General features: G+C 44.2%; 1 protein-coding gene across 1 annotated transcript; it reads left to right on the forward strand.

The window, feature by feature from the left end:
• The first annotated feature begins 1862 nt into the window (after positions 1–1862).
• Positions 1863–25078, forward strand: btg1 (B-cell translocation gene 1, anti-proliferative). The gene is made up of 2 exons (XM_063217546.1): positions 1863–2325; positions 21583–25078. Exons 1-2 carry the CDS (start codon positions 2181–2183, stop codon positions 22128–22130), a joined length of 693 nt encoding a protein of 230 aa, XP_063073616.1. The 5' UTR covers positions 1863–2180; the 3' UTR covers positions 22131–25078.
• Positions 25079–26403: the final 1325 nt, after the last annotated feature.

Here is a 26403-nt window from a genome sequence, read left to right on the forward strand (position 1 = left end):
TAAATTAACACACAGGAAGTCCTACAACACAGCCAAGCATGGTGGGGTCCAAAGTAGGCCTAAAGTAAACTGTCTTTCTCAACGGGGGGCGTTAGGGAGCCTTATGGGGGCATAGAGAAGGATACAGCTGAGAAGGGGTATACTCAGTTACCTCTATTTTCTTCTTCTTTGTTGCTGTCCTTTCGTTGTTGTTCCTCCCTTATTTTGGTTTGTAAGTGTTGGCACAGTGCTCTAAATGCTGTTGGTGTCTAGGACGGGGGCGAAAGTGGGCTGTGTCAGAGGGATGTTTTGCAAACGAGGCGTAACCCTGGGGGGCCAGCAGGTCGTCTGTGAGAACAAATCAGGGCTCATTAGTCATTATGGCACAGGGCTTGTGGGTCTGCACTGCTGGCCCAACTAAGCACTGGCACAGCACAGCACGGCTCTGGATATGACAGTGAGAAATGTGCTATTGGGAGGCATTAGTCTGTTTTATTTTTTAATGCCGGGGGGGTGGGGGTGGGGCATTTGCAGTCTTATGATGAGGCCAAAGGCAATGGGAGACCTTTGATAAGGTCAAGGGGGCATTTTTTTTTTTTTTTAATTTTAAGTTTAGAATCACTGGCCTAAAATCTGTTGATTTGGGCTGTTCTACGTGTTTCGCCGTGGTGGGAAAATGGAACAAAGCGTTGCATTTATTAAAACAACCATTACTCAGGAAAAGCCCGGGATATAAAGTGCTCAAAAGTCCCGTCACGGTTTGCGTTATTACCTCGCTATTACTCAGTGGTGTACACTGTATACCCAACAGAAAAAGTCAGGGATTCCAGTATACCTACCTATAATTGATTGTTCAATATAGAATAACACATCCAAGTTTAATCAATGGCGAGTCATCATGGAAGCCTTGGAATTTAACAAAGTGTCGAAAAGGTCTTAATAAAAAAATGGGTAACGCTTTACTTGCCGGTGTCATAAGCGTGTCATTACAGTGTCATAATAGTGTCATGGCACAGCTATCCATGTGCCATAAACATTATGTCCATGTCATAAACATTTTATGACTGTTGGCCTTATGTCACATTCGGTTATGGCAAAGTTGTAACAAGTAAGTGTTACCAAAACATGGTAACATGTTGACAATGCCTCCCTCTCCCTCTGAAAGGCTCTTTTCGCTCCGCATCCCCCGGGTGAGCCCGGGCCCCTAGTTTGGTTATCTATGCAGTACCATCAGCTGCCCAAATATACAGTATACCCACCAGCAGTGTAGTCTACTTTTTTGAAGTGAGTATACTGTATCTTCAAGCATTTTTTGAAGTGGGTATACTGTATATATTTGTGCCATTGAAAACAATGGATCAATCCAATTTAAGGCCCCTAAAATTTAGAAGTGGGTATACTCCGTATACCTGCGTTCTACGTAGACTACACCACTGATACCCACCACACAAAAGTAGACTACACCAATGCTACTACTTCACTACATGTTACATGAAATGCCCAGGATATTGAATGCCCAATGTCCTGCCGCTGTTTGCATTATTACCATGTTATTACTACGTGTTTAGGCTACTTCCTACAAACCCAAACAGCTGCATGAGCAAAACACAGTCAATGCAAAAGCTATTGTCGCCTCACAGCTGTCTGCCTTGGCCTTGCTGCTGCTGCTGTTGCTGCAAAGGGGTTAACAACCCCCCACCTATCCTCCCTCCCTCCTTCCTCGCTGCTCTGTTTATTTCTAGAGACGTGACGCAATCTAGCGCACTCCTCCAAAGGACCCGTGCGCGGTGATTGGCGCTCGCGTGTTGCCATTGCCGATGACGCGCCACAGCAGTCGGCGGGGGCCGTATAAAACCCTCGCGCACAGCATCGCTCGGTCCACTCTGAAGAAGAAGGAAGCAGTGCGAGCGAGGGTGTTCCCCGTGGAGGTTTATTATTTACAAACAACTGGGCTCTCAGGCTTTTGCACTGTGGTGGTAGGCAACCTCTTATAGCCTACCCCAATACCCCGGAAACCTACCGCTCACCGCAAAAACCCTTGCTTCGACGAAATAAATGCCCTGCATAGGTTTGAGAGAAATAAAACACGCGAAAAACAAGGATCATAATCCGCGGCTTGACGCTGACAAAGGCGCACTCGCGATCAGGGACGGAGCTCATCACACGCACGCAGCCGTCGTGTCGCCCTCCTCGCCTTCTCAATGCATACCCTTTGTGCCAGAGGAACGATGAAGCCGGAGATCACCGCCGCCGTCGGGTTTCTGTCCAGGTTTCTGCGGATTAAAGGACAATGTAACGACAGGCAGCTCCAAACCTTCAGCCAAACCCTACAGGATATTTTAGCAGGTAAGGTTGTGTTTTTTTTATCGAACAAATAGGCTAAGCAACAACCCAGAGTTATTGTTGACGTAGGCCTATTGAGTTAGGCTACATCCTTTTTTCAACATTTTTTTTTTGTGAAACTGCAAAAGTAGGCTTTTTTTTTCTTTCCCGAGCGGTTTAGTACGAAACAACAACCAGTCGTTAGACTTTGGAACGCTCAAAAGGCTCGAGGCTTATAGAGCGCACCAACAGGCAAAGTAGCTCTCCTCTTGTGCTAGCGCACGGCCGCTTGTTTTTTTGACGACGCCATTTTCCTTATTTTTTTCACAATTAAATAAATATTCAAACTCTTAACTTCATATCAACCGTTGTGTTTCCCCCCCTTTTTGTGACTTGACTTTAAGAAAACAACTGACTATTTCTTCGCCTTGGGTAGCCTGTAGCGCCTACTGCCCGTTTACTGAAGAATGGTCGGATCTATTCCCGAGAGGACGGGGGAGGGCTGAGGAATTACGTAATGCCTAGCCAACAAGGAAGCGGAGAACGCAGTCTATGTTGGCTAGTCTACGGCTGGGCAACACATTAGCCATTTTACCGCATGAAAAACTGTTTTTCAAACAGTGTCTCAGCAAAATGAATAGGCCTATATCCTACCGTGTCTATTTTAATCTTAACATGGCATTTGCAAATAATTGTAAACAAAGCGTAAAACATCGGATAGGTCTATAGCCTACAATAATTTACATGTTATTAATAATAGTCTAATGAAATCGAAATTTTAGCTCAGCTGTACATCTTCTTCATACTGTAGCCTATAGGCCTACTCTATTACATTATTGAATATGTACACAAATAATTGAAATTTACAGAGCAGACCGAAGACCAACACATTCTTTTCTACACATTTTTAAGAAGGCCTAGCCTCTTGTAAACAAATGCAATTCTTCCCATTGACATAGGCCTACAATAACAACTCAGACTTAGCTTACATTATCCAATTGGCCTACAGTATCAGTAGGCTTATTGCATTGTTGCGTTGTTCACATTTAATGTATTGCATTATTCACATTTTCTTTTTTTCTTTCCCTCTTTATTCCTTCTTTTCCCTTTCAGAAACAATAGCCCAATAATCTATGCAGGTTATCATAATAACGCCCATTTTCCCCTCATAATGATCCCAGCTTGTTGTATATAACCTCAAGTCTAAGAATGTACGCCACTATACTCGAGCATTGAAGGGTTTTAGGCCCACAGCAACAGCTAGCTACTAAGCTAACAGTAGCCCACATACACACAGCATGGACAGACGGGTGGCTACGCTAGACCGCCGCTGCGGCAGTGTTTGTAAACATGCGCATAGTGGAGTGGAGCAGACTGGACTGGAGGGCCGTGAATGGGGCTAGTAGTCGTGGCAGAGAACTTCAAAGGTGGTGGTGCAGCTTAACATTTAAAAGAGTTTTCACCACTTTCTTGTTAGTAGTAGGCCTACACATTTAAATTATTATCCATTGCATTTGTAAAAGTGGCAGTTATTCCTTCCCCATAAAGCAATGGATGGCATCAAGTTGGGGACTGGAAACCCAAGATTCTATAACCTCTCTCTGCTGAGGGGGAGTCCCCAATGAGACATCATCAATAAATTCTGTTTAAGAAATATTTGTTGATACATGGACTTTAACATAATTTCAGAGATTTGTCAATGGTATATAGCCTACAATAAATATCTTGAGTGCTTTAAAAATACCTAATAATCATCAGTGGTGGTTAACCTGCACCACCAGTTAGCTGCCAGCTGGTCTCACAGGACTCAATGTTAACCGCTAGCTTGAAGGTAAAATTTGCACAGCCATACCTAGAGAATGGTTGAAAGTATAAGAGAACGGTAAAACCCTATTATCTTACTCAAGGGGAGGTGTAAAATAAGTTTATTTCCAAAAATGGGACAGTATCACTTTGAGGCAGACAGACTGGGGATGGGGGGTGACATGATGTAACTACCAGACCAACCAGACAACCCGTCTAAATGGACTACTCAGATGTAAGTTTATATTGTAAGAATAATGTGAATGATAAGAATGTGATGGTGGTGGGGTGGGGTGGGTTGGGGTGTCGGATTGGGGAGGGGAGGGCAGGGCAATGGCAGGGGCAGGTCTGTGATTCTCAAACTGTGAAAGTATCCCAAGTGGGACCTAAAAATCATTTCCTAAAAATATACATGTAGATCATATTTCTGTGCGTATTGCTGTTGACTATTTGACTCTCATTCAGGGGATTGTTGCGAGCAGAAGTGTGCAAAGCTGAAGTAGAAGTTGAAGTTGGATACTCTTACAGATTTTGTTACAACACTAGTAGTATCATGATATTGCAAAGTTGAAACCTTGTAATATCCTACTGCTAGTGTTGTAATCTACAAGAGTGAATTACTTCTACTTTGTACAACGCTAGGTGCGAGTATGAGGTGCTAGATATGGGTGGTGAAGAGTGAAATAAAATAGGCTTACAGTGTTAATTCAACAATTAGACAGTTGATTTAACACCTTCTTGAGTGTATTTGGTCCCAGAGTACTCTTTCAGTGTTAAAATAACACTTTGTTTTTACAATGTATAATAAACCTTCAAAGGCAAGAGGCTACGGAGACAGTTTGTACACTTTGACCAAAACAATACATTTTTCATTATATTACAGTGCATTTGGCAGACGCTTTTTGACCAATGCGATTTACAGTCGAGGACATACAGTAATCCTAGTCAACATCAGTAGCAGATACAAAATGCACAGGAAATATACAGAACAACAAGTGCAGATGCTAAGTATGGTTGTTTGTTGTTGGTTGTTATTTTGGAAAGTGCATTAGACCAGGGTTAAAGGGGTATGCCACTATTTTGGGGCTTAATACAGTTAAAGTTGTTGGCTGGGGTTTATAAAGGTGGTTAAGTGTCTTATTTTTCATGTTAAGCGTTGTCTTGCTTTAAGACAAGTTAAAAGAGGGAATATGTCGCTAAGCTAGTGAAAGTCAATGTATCCGTGTAGCATTGTAGCATGCTATAAACCCCAGCCAACAATTTTAACTGTATTAAGCCCCAAAATAGTGGCATACCCCTTTAAGTAGAATCCACACATGCCAAAGAAATATGGGTCATGTATGTAGTAGGAGTTTTTTTCCCAATTGCACATGAGTCCTCATACAGGGATTTGAGTTGGGCGTTTGTTAGCTCCCCATACAAGGCAGCATATCACATTTTGTAGTAAACAAAACATATCACATTTTGTAGTAAACACGTCACATTTTGTTGTAAAAACGTCACATTTTGTAGTAAACACGTCACATTTTGTTGTAAAAACGTGACATTTTGTAGTAAACACGTCACATTTTGTTGTAAAAACGTCACATTTTGTAATAAACACGTCACATTTTTTAGTAAACACGTCACATTTTGTTGTAAAAACGTCACATTTTGTAATAAACACGTCACATTTTTTAGTAAACACATCACATTTTGTTGTAAAAACGTGACATTTTGTAGTAAACATGTCACATTTTGTAGTAAACACATCACATTTGGTAGTAAACACATCAGATTTTGTTGTAAAAACGTGACATTTTGTAGTAAAAACGTGACATTTTGTAGTAAACATGTCACATTTTGTAGTAAACGCGTCACGTTTTGTAGTAAACGCGTCACATTTTGTAGTAAATAAATCACATTTTTTAGTAAACAAATCACGTACCATGTACTGTACAACACAATATTTTAGAGTCAGTGTTAGAGGACTCTTTTTTTCCCTAGTGGTAACTCTGCACATTTTATTTAGTCTTGTTATGCACACAATATTTTAACCCACTTATTAGTGTTCAAGACGTATTATAATTGGGGGCAGTAATAGATGAGTCGTTAAAGAGAGAAAAACACGCACATCCGTCTCAAAAAGATTGGGTGCAGGACCAGCAAAAATACCATGAAAAACTGAAAGAAAAGTCAGCGACACCAAGCTTCCGTTGCTCTTTTTTAAATGTTTTTAAAATAAAACAAAGAGCAACGGGAGCTTGGTGTCGCGGACTTTTCTTTCAGTTTTTCATGGCAGTAATAGATGACTAATAAATATGGACATGTAACACTGTCGAGGCTATACTTTTTTTGCGAAAACTGAGGCAATTCAGAGTGGATAGAGATATGGTGAGGCCTTTACACCATTGTGTTTTAGATTTGTGTCTATCTGTATAGGTACTGGCATATACTGTAACTATTGTAGGCCTGTCGTCTGAGGTTGTTGAGGTGTGTGTGTGTGTGTGTGTGTGTGTGTGTGTGTTTCTGTGTGTGTGTGTGTGTGTGTGTGTGTGTGTGTGTGTGTGTGTGTGCCCGTGTGTGTGTGTTTCTGTGTTTCTGTGTGTTTCTGTGTGAGAGAGAGAGAGAGAGAGAGAGAGAGAGAGAGAGAGAGAGAGCGAGAGAGACTGTGTGTGTGTGAATGTGTGTGAGAGAGTGTGTGTGTGAAAGAGAGAGAGATTGAGTGTGTGTGTGTTTGTGCGTGTGACAACTCAGCACACAAAACCCCTGACAGCTGAGACTGAAGTAGGCCAACCAGCCATCGCTCAGTACTGCGTTATGCGGACAGCCCTGTCGTGCTACCGCAATGGATTATATTAGGGCTCTGTGTGTGTGTGTGTGTGTGTGTGTGTGTGTGTGTGTGTGTGTGTGTGTGTGTGTGTGTGTGTGTGTGTGTGTGTGTGTGTGTGCTGGAGATTGAAATCTGGACCCTGTCGTTCGTGCTACTGTAATGGATTATTAGGGGAGGTGCTAGGCCGTGTGTGTGTGTGTGTGTGTGTGTGTGTGTGTGTGTGTGTGTGTGTGTGTGTGTGTGTGTGTGTGTGTGTGTGTGTGTGTGTGTGTGTGCTAGAGATTGAAATCTGGTTCACCAGAGTGAAAACAGGGTTGTTGAGCAAGCTCTTCAGATGGGGAGAGAGAGGGAGACAAAGACACAGAGAGAGGGAGAGAGAGAACCAGAGAGAGATTGAGGGAGAGAGAGAGAGAAACAGAGAGAGCCAAAGATATATCTGTCGGTTTCCTGTTTACAATCTAGGCCTTGCAGGAAAGGCTCTCTCTACTGTCCTGACAGTGAAAAACGCCACACACACACACACATACACAAACACACACACACACCACTCTTTATGAGGCGACAGTGTGAGTGTTTTTCTCTTTCTCACACACATGCGTGTACTGCGCGCGCGCACACACACACACACACAAACCACTCTTTGTGAGGCGACAGTGTGAGCTGTTAAAGAGGTTGTGTCTCTCGTACACACACACACACACACACACACACACACACACACACACACACACACACACACACACACACACACACACACACACACACACACACACTCTCACACACACATTCACAAACACACATTCCTCAGAGTAGCAGCGTAAATGTCACAGTTTGTTGTTATGGTGCTGTACAGACGGCAGCCATTTTGTTTTGGATGTGTCATTCTTCTCGGCAGCCTCACTGTAGGTGTGTACTATATTTCCATAGGAGTGACACAGACATATGGCATGTGGTGTGCGCGTGTGTGTGTGTGTGTGTGTGTGTGTGTGTGTGTGTGTGTGTGTGTGTGTGTGTGTGTGTCACCAATGCAAATCTAGAAGATCTCTAAATCGACTCTCTTAGTCTAGATTTAAGACTCTTTTTTGTTTACGTAAGTAGATACAGAGTAAAAAAACAACAACAACAACAAGTATTAATTCAACATAAGTGTTTAATTAGTAGTGCAGTTGTTACTCTGCATGTTCTGTATGTTTCCATAGTAGTAACACAGTCATACAGCACGTTTATATGAGGGGATGCCTCATGCTGTAATTTTCCATGCAGTCATACTTGAAAGGGGCCTCTTGTGCTACGCTAACGTCCACGTGGAGAGCTTTTTTCTTCTTCTTCTTCTTCTGCTATATAGCTTGCTACATATCAGGAGCTAGGGGTGGGCGATATGGCAAAAATGTTGTATCACGATTTTTTAACATGAAATCACGATTTCGATTTTTTATCACGATCTTCCATCCAAAAAATAAAAACAACAAAAAACAACTTTCATATACTTGCAATTTGTAATTTGCAGTCAATAAAATGTTAACACACTGATGATACTCTCATAAAGTGTACAATTGGAATACAATAATGTAAAGAATAAAGTTAAGACAACAACACAAGTGAGAAAACGTCACTCTGATACTGATAATAAACATCCTCACTGCAAGACGATCTATACGATTTCACCACTTTGGCAGATTCGAGACGATATTTTACTCAATATCGCGATTCACGATATAATATCGTCATATCGCCCACCCCTATCAGGAGCTATATCAGAGGTGTAAAAGTAAATGTAGAAAGAAATTGATGGTGTAACTTAACTCTAGCACATGATATTACATGACGGTTACACCAGTTCTTCCATTGGACCTATTGAGGTGGCTAGATGTTGCTACTGAAAGAAAACAAAAACCTAAAAACCTAAAAAGAAAACCTTTCTTCATCTTCAGCATTTATTTCTCCTTTTCTATGTTTTCCTTCTGTGGTTGTTTGTTAGTTAAATGCAGGTTTGGCTTTCTCCTCAGTATAGACTACTAATTTACTTTCGATCTTAGCATTCACATGGGCCTTTATTCATTTCACTTTCTTTTCGTTTATATATCCCTCACATTTATCTGTCCTTTTCTCAGTTTACTTTTTGTGGTTGTGTGTTAGTTAAATCATATTTTGCCCCCTCCTCAGTATGCTAGTTAAGTTTTAGCATTAATATTACTTTGAGGTTTCAGACTTTGTTGGTCCTATTTCTCTTTGTCCTTCTGTGGTTGTTTGTTAGCTAAATGCTGGTTTGGATTTCTCCTCAGTATACTAGTTTACTTTCGGCCTTAACATTTATATGGGCCTGTTTTCAGACTTTTTATTTATATATTCTTAGCATTTACTTGCCCTTTTCTCTGTTTACTTTGAATGGTTGTTTGTTAGCTAAACTCTGCTTTGGCTTTCTCCTAGGTATACTAGTTTACTGTCGATTTTGACATTTGTGTGGGCCTGTTTTCAGACTTTTCATTCATATATCCTTAGCATTTATTTGTCTTTTTGTCTCTGTTTATTTGATTGGCTTTCTCCTCAGTATGCCAGTTTTCCTATTTGTCTGTTTACTTGACGTGGTTGTTGTTAACGCTGAATGCTGGTGTTCGCTTCCTCTACACGGTAGGCCTATAGTTCAGTTTCTGTGTCAGTGCGAGGGAGGGGACTTTCGCGGTGACCTTTGGGTTGTGCTTTGTGTGATATTTTTCTGCCGTATCAGTCAGTTGTGGTATACACACACACACACACACACACACACACACACACACACACACACACACACACACACACACACACACACACACACACACACACACACACATGCACAGCTGAAAACCTGTTCTGATGATAGATAAAGGTTACACACACCACATATCAGACAGAGCTTTACAGACACACACACACACACACACACACACACACACACACACACACACACACACACACACACACACACACACACACACACACACACACACACACACACACACACACACACACTGTACGCCAGCCAGCAGGCTGTAAGCCTTTTATTGGCTAGTTCTTGGTGTGTGTGCCAAGCCTTCCATTAAGCTTGCATGGTGCGTCACCGCCTCTGGCTAGTATGTATGCACTGTGTGTGTGTGTGTGTGTGTGTGTGTGTGTGTGTGTTTACTGCCTCTGGTCAATCTCTGTGTGTGTGTGTGTGTGCGTGCGTGTGCGTGTGTGTGTGTGTGTCACCAGGGGCTGTAATCAGAGTGGCAGGTGACAGGTGGCCGTGGAGACCACAGCTCTGCTTTCCGCACACGCACACGCACTGCTCCGCTCCCGTCTGGTCGTCTGTCGTGCCCTCGTCATCATAACCACGGCTACTTACACACACACACACACACACACACACACACACATGCACACTATCCCACAGGCCCGGGGCTGTCCCCTTTTATCTTCTGGAAACCTAAACTCCCATATGGGAAGGAAAGTATATTCTACATCCATGTAAGTTTCTTCTATCTAGTTTATCTATGGGAAGCCAGAAGAAACACACACAGACACAGGCCAAGGCTTGTCCTCCCTCTCTTCCTGAAACCTAACCTTGCATATGGAAAATACCTACAGGAAAACTTGGAAAATGATTCATGTGTGGATTACACCAGTGTTTCCCAACCTATGGGTCGGGACCCAACCTGTGGGTCGCCAAAGATCCACAGGGGGTCGTGAAGCCCTCTTGATTTTAAGGGGTTTCATTTTAAATATCATATATAGCCCATGTTGAATAAATGACAAAGCATTTAACTAATATATGCATAGAAGCAAAAAATGTTAGTGCTATTAAACATTTATTCTATATTTGACCGAAGACGAATTGAGGAATAAAATGACAAAAATGAGTTTTTGCAGGAAACAGAGGGTATCATGTGACTCCCTCTCAAGCAGGCGCTCGCGCAGTTGGGTCACCAAAGCTTACAATGGTAAAATCATGGGTCCCTGAAGAAAAAGGTTGGGAACCACTGGATTACACAATTCCTGGCACACACCATAAAAGTCAGCCCTTCCTCGTTTTCCTCATTTATGTGTAAGGAATACATGGAACGTGTAGGAGCCCTTACTCGCTATGACACAATTCCTGGCATATACTATAAAAGTCAGCCCACATGTAAGGTACATTGCAATACATGGAACGTGTAGGAGTCCTTACTCGTATGACACAAACGCTAGACGTGGAATATTTCTTTTAAACGATTTGCATAGTACATGTTAGTATTTTAAATATCTTTTACATATGGCCAGCCAGGTGGATTTGGCAAACATTAGGTTTCGGTGTGTGTGTGTGTGTGTGTGTGTGTGTGTGTGTGTGTGTGTGTGTGTGTGTGTGTGTGTGTGTGTGTGTGTGTGTGTGTGTGTGTGTGTGTGTGTGTGTGTGTGTGTGTGTGTGTGTGTGTCTGTCGGGCCTATCTGCAGTAAGAGGCTTCGTAATAACAAGAGGCTCTGCACAAACAATTTCATCACTCTGGGTGACGTCTGGGCTGGTCTGGTCACTTTTCCTGTATAGTCATACCCACAGACTCAGGCATATGTCCAGACATGTTGCCCCTTTCTCTTGGGGAAAGCCACATCTAGTACGTCAAAACCAACCGTCACCACCTCAACCTTCAGTACAGGTGGAGTTTTGTGTGCTCAGTCACCACAATCCTGGACAGTATGGAAGGGCAGACCTAAAACCACCACCACCACCTGTGCCCCTACATAGTAAAACAGGCCGTGTTAGTTAACCCCTTAGAGCAGAGCCTATGTTATAACCTTACTGTCACCAAAATTGTAATGGCCATATTTTTGTTAGTTACTTAAGACTCTGGGTACTGTCATAGCAATGTTGTTATGATATAGTTGAGTATTTTCAGCAAATAGTGAATAGGCCCGCCGGCGATCCCTATCTACAGTAACAGGCTACACACCTAGAGAGCACGCTGGGACCAAATACACTATAGAAGATGTTAAATCTACTCTCTAAGCGTTGAATTCACACTGCACTTTGGAAGGGCAGACCTAAAACCACCAGCGCCACCTGTGCCCCTACACAGTAAAACATGCCGTGTTAATTAAACACATAGATCAGTGGTTTTCAACCTATGCGCCTTGAAATCATTGTCCAAAAATAATAATCATATTTTGGCGTGTGTTGCTGTTTATTTATTTGAGTTTTATTCTGAATTGGGTCAGAGGTGGGCCCCGAACACTTTTCACAAATTCGAGTGGGCCCCAAGTTGAAAAAGGTTGGGAAGGTCTGACATAAGAGAGTACTCTGGGACCAAAAACACTAAAGAAGGTGTTACATGGACTCTGTAATTGTTGAATGAACACTGCAGTTGTTGTACTGTGTAATGCTAGAGCCACAGTCACATGCAGGCACAGACATGCCTCCCCTTTCTCTCAGCAAAACCCCAACCTACGTCAAACCAACCCTCATTACATTACATGTAGCTGATGATGCTTTAATCCAAAGCGACTTAGTGCTGTTATTTACAGGGTATTGGTGACAGAGCATTGTGGGGATAGGTGATTTGAACCACCTGCAACTCTCTGATCTAAAGCCTCATCTACTTAACCAGTAAGGCCACAGCTGCTTGTGGTGCGTTTACCATGAAGAGTCGATACCCTGCCAGCAACACACTCTGCACAAAAGCCCCACCACCACCTGTTCTGCTATACTGACATGACCATAGCTACACACAGGGGCGGAGATATAGGAAGGGCAAGCAGGGCATTTGCCCCTGGGCCCAGGGCCCGCCTGTGTTAGTATTGGGGGGCATATTGTGACCAGGGCAGGCCGTATGGAGTGCCCTGCAAGTGTCTTGCCCTGGGGCCCTAAGTGCAATTGTTGTGCCACTGGCAACACACATGCACACATGCACAGACCTGTCCCCTTTTTCTGTCACCGAAACCTAAATCTACTGTAGGTGATTCTCACAACCACCATCGCCATTAGGCCTACTACTGGTTGTTTTCTTTTTGTGTGTTAGCCAAGATCAGTAAATAGTAAGCAGTCGATATACCCCACCACCACTAACACCATACGCCTCTTGTTCTCCTCATGCCATGGCCATTCCCACGCCACAGACAAAGACTTATTTTTGTGTGTTTATCATGAACAACATCATACACAACCACTACCACCTGTGTTGCTAATGCCACGACCACATACACACACTACACACAGGCCCAGACTTGCCGCAGACTTTCTTTCACTGGAACCTAAATCTATCTCAAACTAACTTTCACGACCACTATCATTATTGGTTGTCTTTTTTCTGTGCGTTAAGCATGAAGAGTAAACGGTCGATACCCACCAACTCTATTACGCAACCACCACCTGTGTCGCTAATGACATGGTTTATAGACACAGGCGCATACGTACATGTCTCACTATCTCTCACTGAAACCCACATCTACGTCAAACCAACCATCACCACCTGGGCATTTACCCCTAGTTGTCATGGTGAGAGGTAATTTCTCTGAGGCCGACCTGTCAGTGTTTATTCAGCGCCACACACACACACACAACCACACACCACCTGTAACCTGTTCAGCTAATGCCACGACCACATACACATACACACAAGCACAGACTTGCCCCAGACTTTCTTTCACGATTGCATTCCCTTCGCTGGTCTGGTTGTCTGTTTTTTTTTACTTTACAGTATTACACACTTAGCTGACTCTTTTATCCAAAGTGACTTACACAGTAAATGTTGTGGTGTTAATTCAACACTTAGAGAGTTCATTTAAGTCCAAATGACGTCAAATAAACTCTCTAAGTGTTAAATGAGCGCTGCAGAATTTACTGTGCAGTTACTATTGTTTCAGGGTATTGGTTACAGTTCCTGGAGCATTGTTGAGTGAGGTTAGGTGCCATGCTCAAGGGCACTTCGGTCATGGATGGAGCTTTAGGGAGAGGTCAGATGGGATTCGTACCTACAACCCCACAGATTGAAAGAGCAATGCCCTAATCACAGGCCATGACTGTCTTTTGTGTGTGTGTGTCATCCCTTTTACAGCCAGACACGAGCTTGAGAAACCCATCCCCCTCTCTCGACGAAACCAGAGATTCTTTAAGTATAGAGATATGCCAACGTAATAGGTTTCTATGGGCACCTAACATGACCAGGTTCCGGTCTGCCTAAAGTGGCATGTCATAATGCTCCTAGCATTGAATAGAACAGTCCTCAGGTCTGCCTAAAGGGGGATTTCCTCCCCAATAATAGAACCCGGAAACAATGGGCCAATGGAACCTCTCTCCCCCTCTCTCGACGAAACCTTATCTCTTCGCCAAAACCCCCACTCAAGTGTTACCACTTTTCCCGTTTGTCGTCTTTCATTTCCTTGGTCACAGTCAAAAAGCAATTAACCCCTTAAGACACGGCTTTATAAATTAGCTGTTACCAGCATGGCAATGACCAAGTCGTAATGTATTACTAAAGGCCCCGTGCACTGTGATAGTAGTGTAGTACTGTAGTAGTTAACTTTCAATGTCTATTACAGCGTGCCTCAGGAGGTACGGCGTGCATTAAGGGGCTACAATGAGAGAAACGGGAGCCTGGTGTCACAAACGTTATTTTCAGTTTTCATGTGACTTCGCTGGTCCTGCACCCAGTCTTTTGAGACGGATGTGCGTGTTTTTTTCTTTGCTAAACAGTCAAAAAGCACACTCTCCCTTCCCTTCTGCCTTGACTTAACAGGTCTGGTTTTCTCTCATCACATGTCCAGCCAGGCACAGGATGGGCTTGAAACACCCATCCCCCCCTTCTCTCTCGACAAAACCCTATCTAAACCCCGCTTACTGTTACCACTTTTAAAAACAAGAGAAGGAAATGTCTAGCCACGGCCACGTTTTACTCATTTTTGGCCCTTCAGCAGGTGCCAGTGTTAAGCCCTGGTCTGGTTGTCTCTCATCACATTTACAGCCATGCACAGGATGGGCTTGAGACACCCATCCCCCCCTTCTCTCGATGAAACCCTATCTTCAACGCCAAAACCCCACTCACTCACTGTTGCCACTTTTCCCGTTGGTCGCCTTGCGTGTCCTTGCTCACTGTCAGACAGAGACAAAAGTCCCTTCCCTGTCCCTTGCCCTTCTCCTTTCTCTCGCTGACACTCAATCCACAGAAAACCCACCACCCACCACACCGTCATCAACACCACCACCACCACCACCACCACCTTCACTACTGGTAACCTTTTGTGTCCTTTTCACAGTTCCACAGACACACACACACACACACACACACACACACACACACACACACACACACACACACACACACACACACACACACACACACACACACACACACACACACACACACACACACACACACACACCTTCCTCTTTCGTTTGCTGAAATCCTATCTTCACCAAAACCCCCACTGACTCCACAGTCAACAACACGACCACCCTCACCGGGCTGGTCGTCTTTCATTTGTTTGCTTGGAGGGACAGACACACACACACACACACACACACACACACACACACACACACACACACACACACACACACACACACACACACACACACACACACACACACACACACACACACACACACACACACCGAAACCTGATGTTTGCCAAACCCACCACCAGGACTGTACTGGTATATACATGGTTTATAAATAAATTGATGTTTTTCATCACTAGCCAAAATGGCTTTTGGAGGCTGATCTTACTATTCTAGCCAAACACACACTCACTAATGGGTGAAAGTGGCAAGCAAGTTGCTCTTTTCCACCAGCCAAACGGAAGTTTCCCCAGCATTTGGCCGTTCTTGGTTGTACTAACTAAGTCTTTGAATTACAGTAACGCTGCACAATTCACTGTGCGTCACCTTTGCTGAATTGGTCCAGGCAGAAATATTATTATTATTATTATTATTATTATTATTATCATTATTATTATTATTATTATTATTATTAATTCACTGAGCGCCACCTTCCCTGACTAGGCCCAGGCAGAAAGGGAAGCCATTGTTGTTGGTGCTCTCTAAACAGGCTCCTGTGAAGAAGACATACATATTTTATTATTTCATTTTCCTCTCTTTATGTTTCTATCCCCTCCCCCGTTTCTCTCTCTCTCTACCTTTCATGATCCATGCGCCACGCTGTACATTCTCTCTCTCTCTCTCTCTCTCTCTCTCTCTGTCTCTATCTCTCTCTCTCTCTACCTTTCATATGCCACTCTATATTCTTTCTCTCTTTCGCTCTCTCTCTCTCTCTCTTTCATGCTACATGTGCCACGCTGTACATTCTCTCTCTTTCTCTCTCTTTCTCTACCTTTCATACTCCACTCTGTTCATTCTCTCTCTCTCTCTCTCTCTCTCTCTCTCTCTCTCTCTCTCATGCTCCTCTCTGTATATTCTCTCTCTCTCTCTCTCTCTCTCTCTCTCTCTCTCTCTCTCTCTGTCTCTATCTCTCTCTCTCTCTACCTTCCATGCTCCACTCTGTACATTCTCTCTCTCTCTCTCTCTCTCTCTCTCTCTCTCTCTCTCTCTCTCTCTCTCTCTCTCTCTCTCTCTCTCTATCTCTCTCTCTCTCTCTCTATCTCTCTCTCCCTCACTCTTTCTCTTGCTCCACTCTGTTCTCTCTCTCTCTCTCTCTCTCTCTCTCTCTCTCTCTCTCTCTCTCTCTCTCTCTCTCTCTCTCTCTCTACCTTCCATGCTCCACTCTGTTCATTCTCTCTCTCTCTCTCTCTACCTTCCATGCGCCACGCTGTACATTCTCTCTCTCTCTCTCTCTCTCTCTCTCTCTCTCTCTCTCTCTCTCTCTCTCTCTCTCTCTCTCTCTCTCTCCCTTCCATGCTCCACTCTGTACATTCTCTCTCTCTCTCTCTCTCTCTCTCTCTCTCTCTCTCTCTCTCTCTCTCTCTGCCTGTCGTGCTTCTCTCTACAATTCCACAGCAGCACCACACACACAAGAATGTCCCTCGCCGCTTCCCGTAATGACAGATACAGGCAGGCGAGGCGAGCTAAAAAAACCCCCACAGAGACACATAGGCACACACACACACACACACACACACACACACACACACACACACACACACAGATATACGTATACATAAAAAGGAGAAGAAGGAAAAAAGAAAACAAAAGCATGGCTTTTCCCTGCCGTTGTGTTTACGCCGTTGGCGGTGAAGTGAATGGTGTTTGTCACATTTCACACACACACACACACACACACACACACACACACACACACACAAACACACACACAGAAATAGACATAAAAACGCTGTCGGCGGAGATGTGAATGGCGTTTTTCACGTGTCACTCAGCATATGTAGGACACTGGGCAGACAAAAGAGCCAGTACAACACACAGACTACAGTGAAGTGTACAGTGGTGGCGTGTCCAAAAGTGGGCCCCACACCTGTCAAAGGTCCCTTGGGCAAGACACACTAAATACACTCTAGGGGTCGACCGATACAGGTTTTTTAATGACCGATGCGATACCGATTTTTTTTCATCACCCTTGGCCGATACCCGATTTCCGATACCCGATATTTGGGGCCGATATGGGTAAAAAAAGTTTAAAAAAGGACAAATATTCCAGGTCTCCAGTTAAAAAAAAAACATTTACAAATTAAGGTAGAACTTGTAACATTTAAACACCCACTCTAACAATCAAGTAATACAAATATAAAGTGTCTTGGTGCTTTTAAAAAACTTGAATAACATAAAATAATAAATATTGTATCGGCCAAAACCACACATGTATCGGCCGATACCGATACACTTCAAAAACGCAAATATCGGCCCGACATATCGGTCTATCCTTAATCATCACTAGTGACTGTACGTAACTGAGTACAATGTTGCTGTGTCCAAAGGTCCCTCATACACTGTGCAATGTGTTGCTGTGTCCAAAGTTGTCTCCTACACCCCTGTAGATACAGTAAGCCTGTCACTTTGCATAACTGTACAGAGTCAGCATGCCCAAATCCATCTCATACACTCCCCCAAGACTTTTAAGGCTGAATTAATTGAATAACATTAGATACATGGCAAACATAGGTTAGAATAAAATTATAGACTGTTGTAATACATAGCATAACATAAGGCATAACATAACATATGTTGGTTATTGCGTAAACTATTTTTTTTTTTTTACTGTTGTCGGCCTTTGAGGTTAGAATAATATTTGATTAATGCTATGCATAGCTTTATAGATTACATACATACAGTTTTGAAGACATACTGTATGTTGGTTGTTGGTGTACAAAAAAAATATAAAAACATAATGGTAAACATGGGTTAATGTAAGATGTAGAGTAAGAATAAAATATAAAAATAGTGTTCTGTTGCCTGTCTGCATCTTTCCACTCAGCTGAATAGGAACATCAGTGGAGCAGAGGACTTTGAAAAGGATGAGCTCGGGGGAGTGTGTGTGTGCGTGTGTGTGTGTGTGTGTGTGTGTGTGTGTGTGTGTGTGTGTGTGTGTGTGTGTGTGTGTGTGTGTGTGTGTGTGTGTGTGTGTGTGTGTGTGTGTGTGTGTGTGTGTGTGTGTGTGTTTGCGCATGAAGGGGGGGCGGATTGTGCAATCAGATCCACTCTCCCCCCACCCTTTTTTTGCTCCTGCTCTCTTTGTCACGTAGCTCTTCAGTTGACAGGCTCTTTCGTGGCTGTTTATCAACCAATCATTTTATTTTGTTGTTTGCTTGCTCCCTCGTTCGTTCGTTCGTTTGCTGGCTGGCTTGCTGTAAATTTCCATCCTCTCTCTCCGCCTCCTCTTAGTGGTGACAGGGCCCTCGAACATCAAAAACACATTAAATATAATCCTCGGGAAGACACACCAGTAAACAAGACACTAGAACAAATCTGCCCTACAAAGCGTCAGAAGCGGAAACTGCATTTTCTGTTAAAAAGCAGTTAGTATGATTTACTATAGCATACTGAAAATGTAAAACTAACTAAAATGATTGCGCTCCAAAGAATGTCATAATAATAATATAATCTACCTAAAACCACTATGGCTGGACAACCGGACAATTTTATTATCATTTTTACTCAGTTTGGAGTAGCACAGTTACTGTCTTTTTACTTTCCACGGCAGAAGCCATAAGCCACAGTTAACAACTCACGTGAGGAAATCTTCTACACTGGATTAACATTTAGGACTTGGAATATGCTTTTCATGGAAATCTCATGCTATTTTTAACTCCTTCAGACACTTCATCTGTTAAACATAAGCTGTTACCAGAATGTGCACTGTCATAGTGGTGTAGTACTATGATAGAAAAGGTGTTTCTCTATTACAACAGTCCAGTGTGTTTAGGTGCTACGCGTGAACATCTAATGTGTCTTTCTTGACGACACAGTTACCTGGTACTTTGTTGCTTAGCGATTTTAAAGGCAATGTAATCTAATCTTTTAATGCACTTTGTGGTGGGTTTATTAGCACAGTATTGATGATTTGACACTTACAGTATATTTGTTTGAAGCATACTGTATGTGGATTGGATACACTTTGTTTTATTGCTCCTGTTATATCATCTAACAGTGAGAGATAGCCAGCTGTTGCAGTAGGCTACACAGTGTACTCGCGCTGTGCCTTTGGGTTAGGTGTGTACAGTGAGTGCTATTACATAATATAACGCACTGTCACATACAGAGAAGGAACATTAACCTTTAAGAGTGTATCGTCACACCGGTGTGACGGGAATGTTTGGGCAGTGAAAGTTCTATAGAATTCTGGGCGCCATACAATACAATTTGGAATTTTAGAATCTTGCATTGTTATAGAACATTCTTTTTATAGAATGTTCAAAAACCCACACTCTTAAAGTGCACTACCTATAAAGGTTAAATATTGCAGTGCATACAGATTACAGTAATAATATGGATGTCTTAGCCCCATAATGCAGGCCGTACGATTTGAGGCGCGCTGTAATAGCCATTGAAAGGTTAATTAACATATTAGCCTACTAGTCTACTATGACATAACACAGGGCCTTTAGTAATGCACTATGGTGACTTGGTCAGTGCCATTCTGGTATCAACAAATGTATAACACTGTGTTTTAACGGGTTAATATACAGTAGCGGAACATTATTTTGGGTTACCAAATGTACTTTTTGATAGAGCTGCTTAGTAGTTTTTGATATCCATTATTGCCAATGCAGTCAACCGTCGTCTCCTTTTTTCTTTTTGAGAAATAATATTTTCATATCAATGCCTGGGTGATTATGAAAGCATCATCAGAATATTCATGACAATATGTTGTCCCCCTTCATCTTAGTAGATTGAATTGCTTCCCCCGCTCTTCCTCTCCCTCTTCCTCTCCCTCTCTGTTGCTCCCTCTCCTTTCCCTCTCTCTTCCTCCTCCCTCTCCTTTCCCTCTCTCTTCGCTCCATCTCCTTTCCCTCTCTCTTCCTCCTCCTTCTCTTCCTCTCCCTCTCTGTTGCTCCATCTCCTTTCCCTCTCTCTTCCTCTCCCTCTCCTTTCCTTCTCTCTTCCTCTCCCTCTCCTTTCCTTCTCTCTTCCTCTCCCTCTCTCTTCCTCTCCCTCTCTCTTCCTCTCCCTCTCTATTCCTCTCCCTCTCCTTTCCCTCTCTCTTCCTCTCTCTTCCTCCTCACTCTCTGTTGCTCCCTCTCTCCCCTGTGTGGGTGTCCTTTACTGCCCCTTGTTCTTCTCCTCCTCCTCTCTCTCTCTCTCTCTCTCTCTCTCTCTCAGTATTTAACTTCTCTGCTCTCTCGCCTGTCTCTCTCCTTTCCAAGGCAATATAAGCACCACTGGTTCAGTATTTAACTTCTCTTCTCCTCCTCTCTGTCTCCCCTCTCCTTTTTCCTCTCCAGAGGTATATACGCAGTGTTTAACCTCTCCTCTCTCCTCCACCCTTGTCTTCTCTCCAAAGCAATATAAGCACCACTGGCTCCCTGACCGGCCCTGCAAGCCCCCTGGGCTACGGCTACGGCTGCAAACGTCTCTCTCTCTTTCTCTCTCTCTCTCTCTCTCTCTCTCTCTCTCTCTCTCTCTCTCTCTCTCTCTCTCTCTCTCTCTCTCTCTCTCTCTCTCTCTCTCTCTCTCTCTCTCTCTCTCCTCTGCACAGCTATATAAACATATGAACTTCTCATCTCCTCTTCTCTCTCTCTCCTCTGTCTCCTCTCCTCTTCTCATCTCCTCTTCTCTCTCTCCTCTGTCTCCTCTCTCCTCTCCAGAGCGATATAAGCACCACTGGTTCCCTGGTTAGAGGGTGAAATTACGACTAGACTTCAGTACACGAAGCAATACAACTTGCAATATCTACTCTTCCCGTCTTGACTACCATATACGAAACAATACAACTTGCGATGTCTACTCTACCCCTCTCCTCTTCTCTGCAAGAGCGATATAAACACCACTGGACTGGTTCAGTATTTAGTCTATCCTCTCATCTCTCCTCTGTCTTCTCCTCTCTCCAGAGCAATGTAAACAACACATGTTCAGTATTTAATCTCTCCTCTCTAGAGTAATTTAAGCATCAATCGGTCAGTATTTAATCTCTTCTCTCCCTTTTTGTCTCTCCTCTCTCCTCCTCTTCTCTCCCTTTTGTCTCTCCTCTCTCCTCCTCTTCTCTCACTTTTTGTCTCTCCTCTCTTCTCTCTCTCCTCTCCTCCTCTCTCTCCTCTCTCCTCTCTCCTCTCTACAGAGCAATACAAGCACCACTGGTTCCCCGACAGGCCCAACAAGGGCTCCGGCTACCGCTGCATCCGCATCAACCACAAGATGGACCCCCTGGTGGGCCAGGCGGCGCAGCGCATCGGCCTGACCATCCAGCAGCTGTACGTGCTGCTGCCCAGCGAGCTGACCCTGTGGGTCGACCCGTTCGAGGTCTCCTACCGCATCGGCGAGGACGGCTCCATCTGCGTCCTGTACGAGTCCCAGCCCGCCGTGACCACCAGCTCCGGTTCCGGAACAAGCACTAGCAACAGCGTTAGCAGCGTTAGCACCAGCAGCAGCAACACCAACAGCACCAGCAGCAACAACAACAACAACGTCGTCAACGTCAGCAATGTCAACAATGCCGTCACCATGGCGACCGTCCACCACCACCACCACCACCATGGCCACCACCATGGCCACGCCCCCGCCATGACCTCACTGGTGGACAGTCACATCAGCTGCAAGGAGGAGCTGTTGCTGGTTGGACGGAGCAGCCCTCCCAAAGGTTACAGCATGATGACAGTGTCCAGCTAAATAGCTGGAGCTATGGACTGGGGGGTATAACAAGAATTTGACTCAGTAGTGAACCAAGCCGTGTAGTTAACCTACCGTGAGGTAGTGGGGTAAATCATCTAATAGAAGAGGCCTGGAGTGCTCGTTTTTTTCTCAACTAAACGACGCCTGTGGTGGGCTATCTATGCTATTAGCAGGTTTACTACTTCCTGTAGGTTAGCTTTGCTAGGTTTATCACTTAAAGGTGGAGTTGCGGGTATGACATCACGTTTGGGGAACTGCCCCAGGATTCTAAGGTTCTACATAGACTCCTATGAGCCTGCGGAACCCCCAACGTGATGTCATAATGGTACATTTTCTTTAAATGGTTAACCTGCAACCCCACCTTTAACCGTGTTCTTGGGATACCCCTCAGAAGGCGGACCAGCAACACCAATACCGCGACCCAAGACCCCCAAGGACCCAAGACCCGAGACCCGACAACCCCAATTCAGCCGGGACTAGGCCAGGGTTTTCAGCCGGGTCCGAAACCATGCAGAGGTCCGATCAGGTCGGGTCAGGGTCTTTGGTCAAGCTTTGGGTCTCGGTTGGTTGTTGTGGCCGCCGTTGTTGGGGTTTTGCTAAAATAACGAGAGAAAAAAACGCAGAAGAAAAAAAATGAAATAAGGAATAATATGAAAAAAAAACTGAAAAAAAAACGAAAAGAAAAAGGATAAGAAAAAAAACAGAGGATGTGGCCTATCGTTCAGGTGATGGAAACCATGGAAACCAGGCAGGTTTCTTACGTAACGACTATTCACTTGTCTCTCTCACGTTCACGTTGTTGGATATCCACCGTTAGCTGTTTCCCTCAATGTCGAGGGGACAGTGAGGGTGATGATGAGGATGATGATGGTGATGGTGGTGATGATGTTCTAGTGATACACTTTGGGGCAGCTAAACATACCAGTGGAGTATCAAGTATCTCTGCCCCTCCCTGGGAACAGGCCAAGCCAAGAAAACGGCAGGGCTTTTACTATTTTTTTATTTTTGTTTTTATTTTATTTTCCTAAAAAAACAACAAAGATGTTCCTTATCAATGTTGAATTTGCACTTTTATTTTTGTAGATACAAAAAAGAATGGTCTTTCTTTCTTTTTTCCATTACTGCCACCACCATCACTGCAAAACTGAAACCTCTCTTGTGTGAAGAGCTACTGTTTGTGGATGCTATGCTAGCTAGCTACCGTCTTGATGTACTGTTTGGATGCTACGCTAACTAGCTATCGTCTTGATGTACTGTGCGGATGCCATGCTAACTAGCTATCGTTTTGATGCATCTCAGAAAGGAGAGACACAGGTTTATGTGGAAGGAGTAGAAATGTTTTGTTAATATAATTTCTCTCTTTTCACGGTTGTTGTTTTTCTTTTTTTTTTCTTTTTTTTTGTAAACACACCATGGGGTGTCTGAAGTCCAGTCTGCCTGAGTCTGGGTCTAACCAAGCCCTCTTTTCCGTGCCCATTTCAAAACCTCTTAAAAGACAACTACTCTCTGTTGGACCACAGGGCAATATTTGTTATTTTTTTGGGTTTGTTTATTTTTCTTTGTTTGTTTGTTTATTTTTGAATTTTTCAACTGAGTACTGGTTGGACATCAGCTCTTTCCCACTGGACTTCCGATGCCCCTAAATGCACAGAAACTGCAGAAAAGCCCTTTTGGCCAAATTCTAACGGTGCCGTTTTTTATACAAACACTGCGGGAGGGGAGAAAGCGTTGGCGATGTACACCTGTTACCATGGATACCGTTGCTGTGTGTCACCAACTGCAGCTCCCCCTCGCAGGCGTTGTTTTTTTTTGTTTTATTTGTTTTCTTTTGTTTTTTCTTTCTTTTCATTTTATTTTATTTTGTTTTTGTTTTTTTTCTTGATTCTGTCTCCAGGGAGGAGCAGTTGCACACGCTCCCTTCTCGCTCAATGAATGTCATGTTGAGGGAAAAAAAAAAACGAACTTACAATCAACTTTATTTCAAATACCCCCATCCTTCCCCCCCTCCCCCCATACCAGCCCATTACCCCATCACACTTCACCCAAATTACCCTCCTACCCCTCCAGGAGTTAAATGCATTAGAAGAAGTACTCTTACAAATGTCATTACAACACTAGTGGTATGACATTCCATGGGTTCAGCTTTGTAATATCATACTACTACTAGTGTTGTAATTACATGTAATAGCACGTATACTTCTGCTGTATACAACTCTAAGCCCTCTTCCCCCATATACCCTTCCCCACTACTGCCTGCCTCACCCAAAGTCGATGATAAACACCAAATGTGTTGTAAAGTATGTAGCATAGCAACCTCTGCCGTTGACGGTAGAGAGCGGAACGGAGCGGAGGCGGAGGCCGGTTATGACGTGCGGTCGTAGATGTTGATGTTCCATTACGCCACCCCTCCCAACCCCCCATTACCCGGCCAAAACCTCCCCACTCCCTTCGACCGACGACATCCCCCCCCCCCCCCCTCCTCGCAGAGAAACGATTTAACACATTATTGAATGCACTTTTTGACAGTAGAGGTCACGTGGGATGTAACTCGTCGATGTCTGCGCAACCCCCCTCCCCCTCCCCGTCCCTTAAAGGTGGGGTTGCAGGTATGACATCACGTTGGGGGAACTCCCCCAGGATTCTAAGGTTCTACATAGACTCCTATGAGCCTGCGGAACACCCAACGTGATGTCATAATAGTACATTTTCTTAAAATGGTTAACCTGCAACCCCACCTTTAAACCCTAATCCCAACCCCTAATTCCGAGCCCTGCTGCATTCCGGAATCCCGTGGTTACACCTCCGAGGCTCCTTAGGTAGCGTTCGGTTCCGAGTTCTTGTTTTTCGGTTTTTCGGTGCGTTCTCTCGCTCTCGATGCTCAGACCAACTCTCTCTCTACAGAGGGGCACTTTATTAGACGCTGTACTTTCAGGTTAGAGACACAGACAGACAAAAAAAAAAATCAACAACAGCAGACAACGATAGTGTAGTAGACAAAACAAAACGATGATGAAACATTTCAAATCTCAATCTCTTGTTTTCTATTTTTTTGTTGTGTCGTGTTTTTGTTGTGTTACTGTGCCGTACAGCTTCTGGCTTTTAGTCGTGAGACACGCACATGCACACACACACACACACACAAACACACATATAGTCGCACACTTGAACCCACACACAAAAACGCACACACAACACCAAGTGCAAGTTGCTGTACTGATTATGTTAGAAACACCATAGCATTGCGCTCCAAATGGGACTGCACAGATCTGTAGAGACAAAAAAAACAAAACGTGGAAAAAGCTTGAACTCACAGAAAGAAAGAGAGAAAGAGAAGTTGAAAGGAAAGTTGAACACAAGCACTGACTGTCCATTTCCAAACTGAAAAAAAACAAACCTTTACCAGCTGTGGTTGGTTGTGGCTCATAGGGGTGTGTGAGCTCTGATAAGTTTGTGTGGGTTTGGTGTGTGTGTGTGTTTGTGTGTGTGAGTGGAAAAGGGTGTGTGGGTCTCATTTGGGGGCTTGGGGGTGCCTGGGCTCTGGAGTGGGACCAAGTCAGCATTTTTTGTTGTTGCTGGGGTCCCTCTCTGTCTGACGGAGTAAAGGGGCGGTGCTGTTGTTTTTTGGGGGGTCCCCCCTGTCTGGCAGGAAAGGAAAGGGGCCAGTTGGCTCGTTTTTGGGGGGGTCCTTCTGTCCAAGACCGTGGAGGGAGAGAGGGGGGCAGGACGGGACGGGGTGAATTTGAGGGTGCCAGTTGGTGCTTTGGCTACTCAGCTGTTACTGAGCCATTTTTCACTTCACTCTCTTCTTCTGTGTAGACTAGAGTCACAAACAGCAACAGAAGCACCAACCCCCGTCAGCCATCCACCCCCCCCCCTTTTCCATACCCAATCACTGGCCTCCTTTTGCCAGGGTGTCAAGGCCAGGGTGACCCCACAAAACCCCAAAACATCTAACGGGGCCCCCTCTGTGACCCCAGTCACCACCCGGGGGTTTGGACGATGGGGGTACGTTTTTGGGGAGGGGAGAGCGATGGGGTCGGACCTGTGGGGGGGGACCTGTGGGGGGGACCTGTGTGTGGACGAGCCAAATCCCAATTCAGGGCAGCTATCACTCTCCCCACAAAAAACACTTCTGGCTCTACCTCTTTGTTATGTGTGTGTCCCTCCCTCTCACCCCTTAGCGCCACCACCCCCCAAAAAAAACAACAGGAAGGACATGGACATAACCAGCACACACAAGGGTTGCATCCCAATATGCGACCTTGCCTCC

Source organism: Engraulis encrasicolus, chromosome 15 (genome assembly GCF_034702125.1).
Source record: "Engraulis encrasicolus isolate BLACKSEA-1 chromosome 15, IST_EnEncr_1.0, whole genome shotgun sequence".
Classification (NCBI taxonomy): Eukaryota; Metazoa; Chordata; class Actinopteri; order Clupeiformes; family Engraulidae; genus Engraulis; species Engraulis encrasicolus.

Bases quoted from the DNA above. Each gene is read 5' to 3' on its own strand.
- btg1 (XM_063217546.1), top strand. From the start codon at position 2,181: ATGCATACCCTTTGTGCCAGAGGAACGATGAAGCCGGAGATCACCGCC. The intron at 2,326-21,582 runs GTAAGGTTGTGT...TCCTCTCTACAG, and splicing joins CCTACAGGATATTTTAGCAG to AGCAATACAAGCACCACTGG.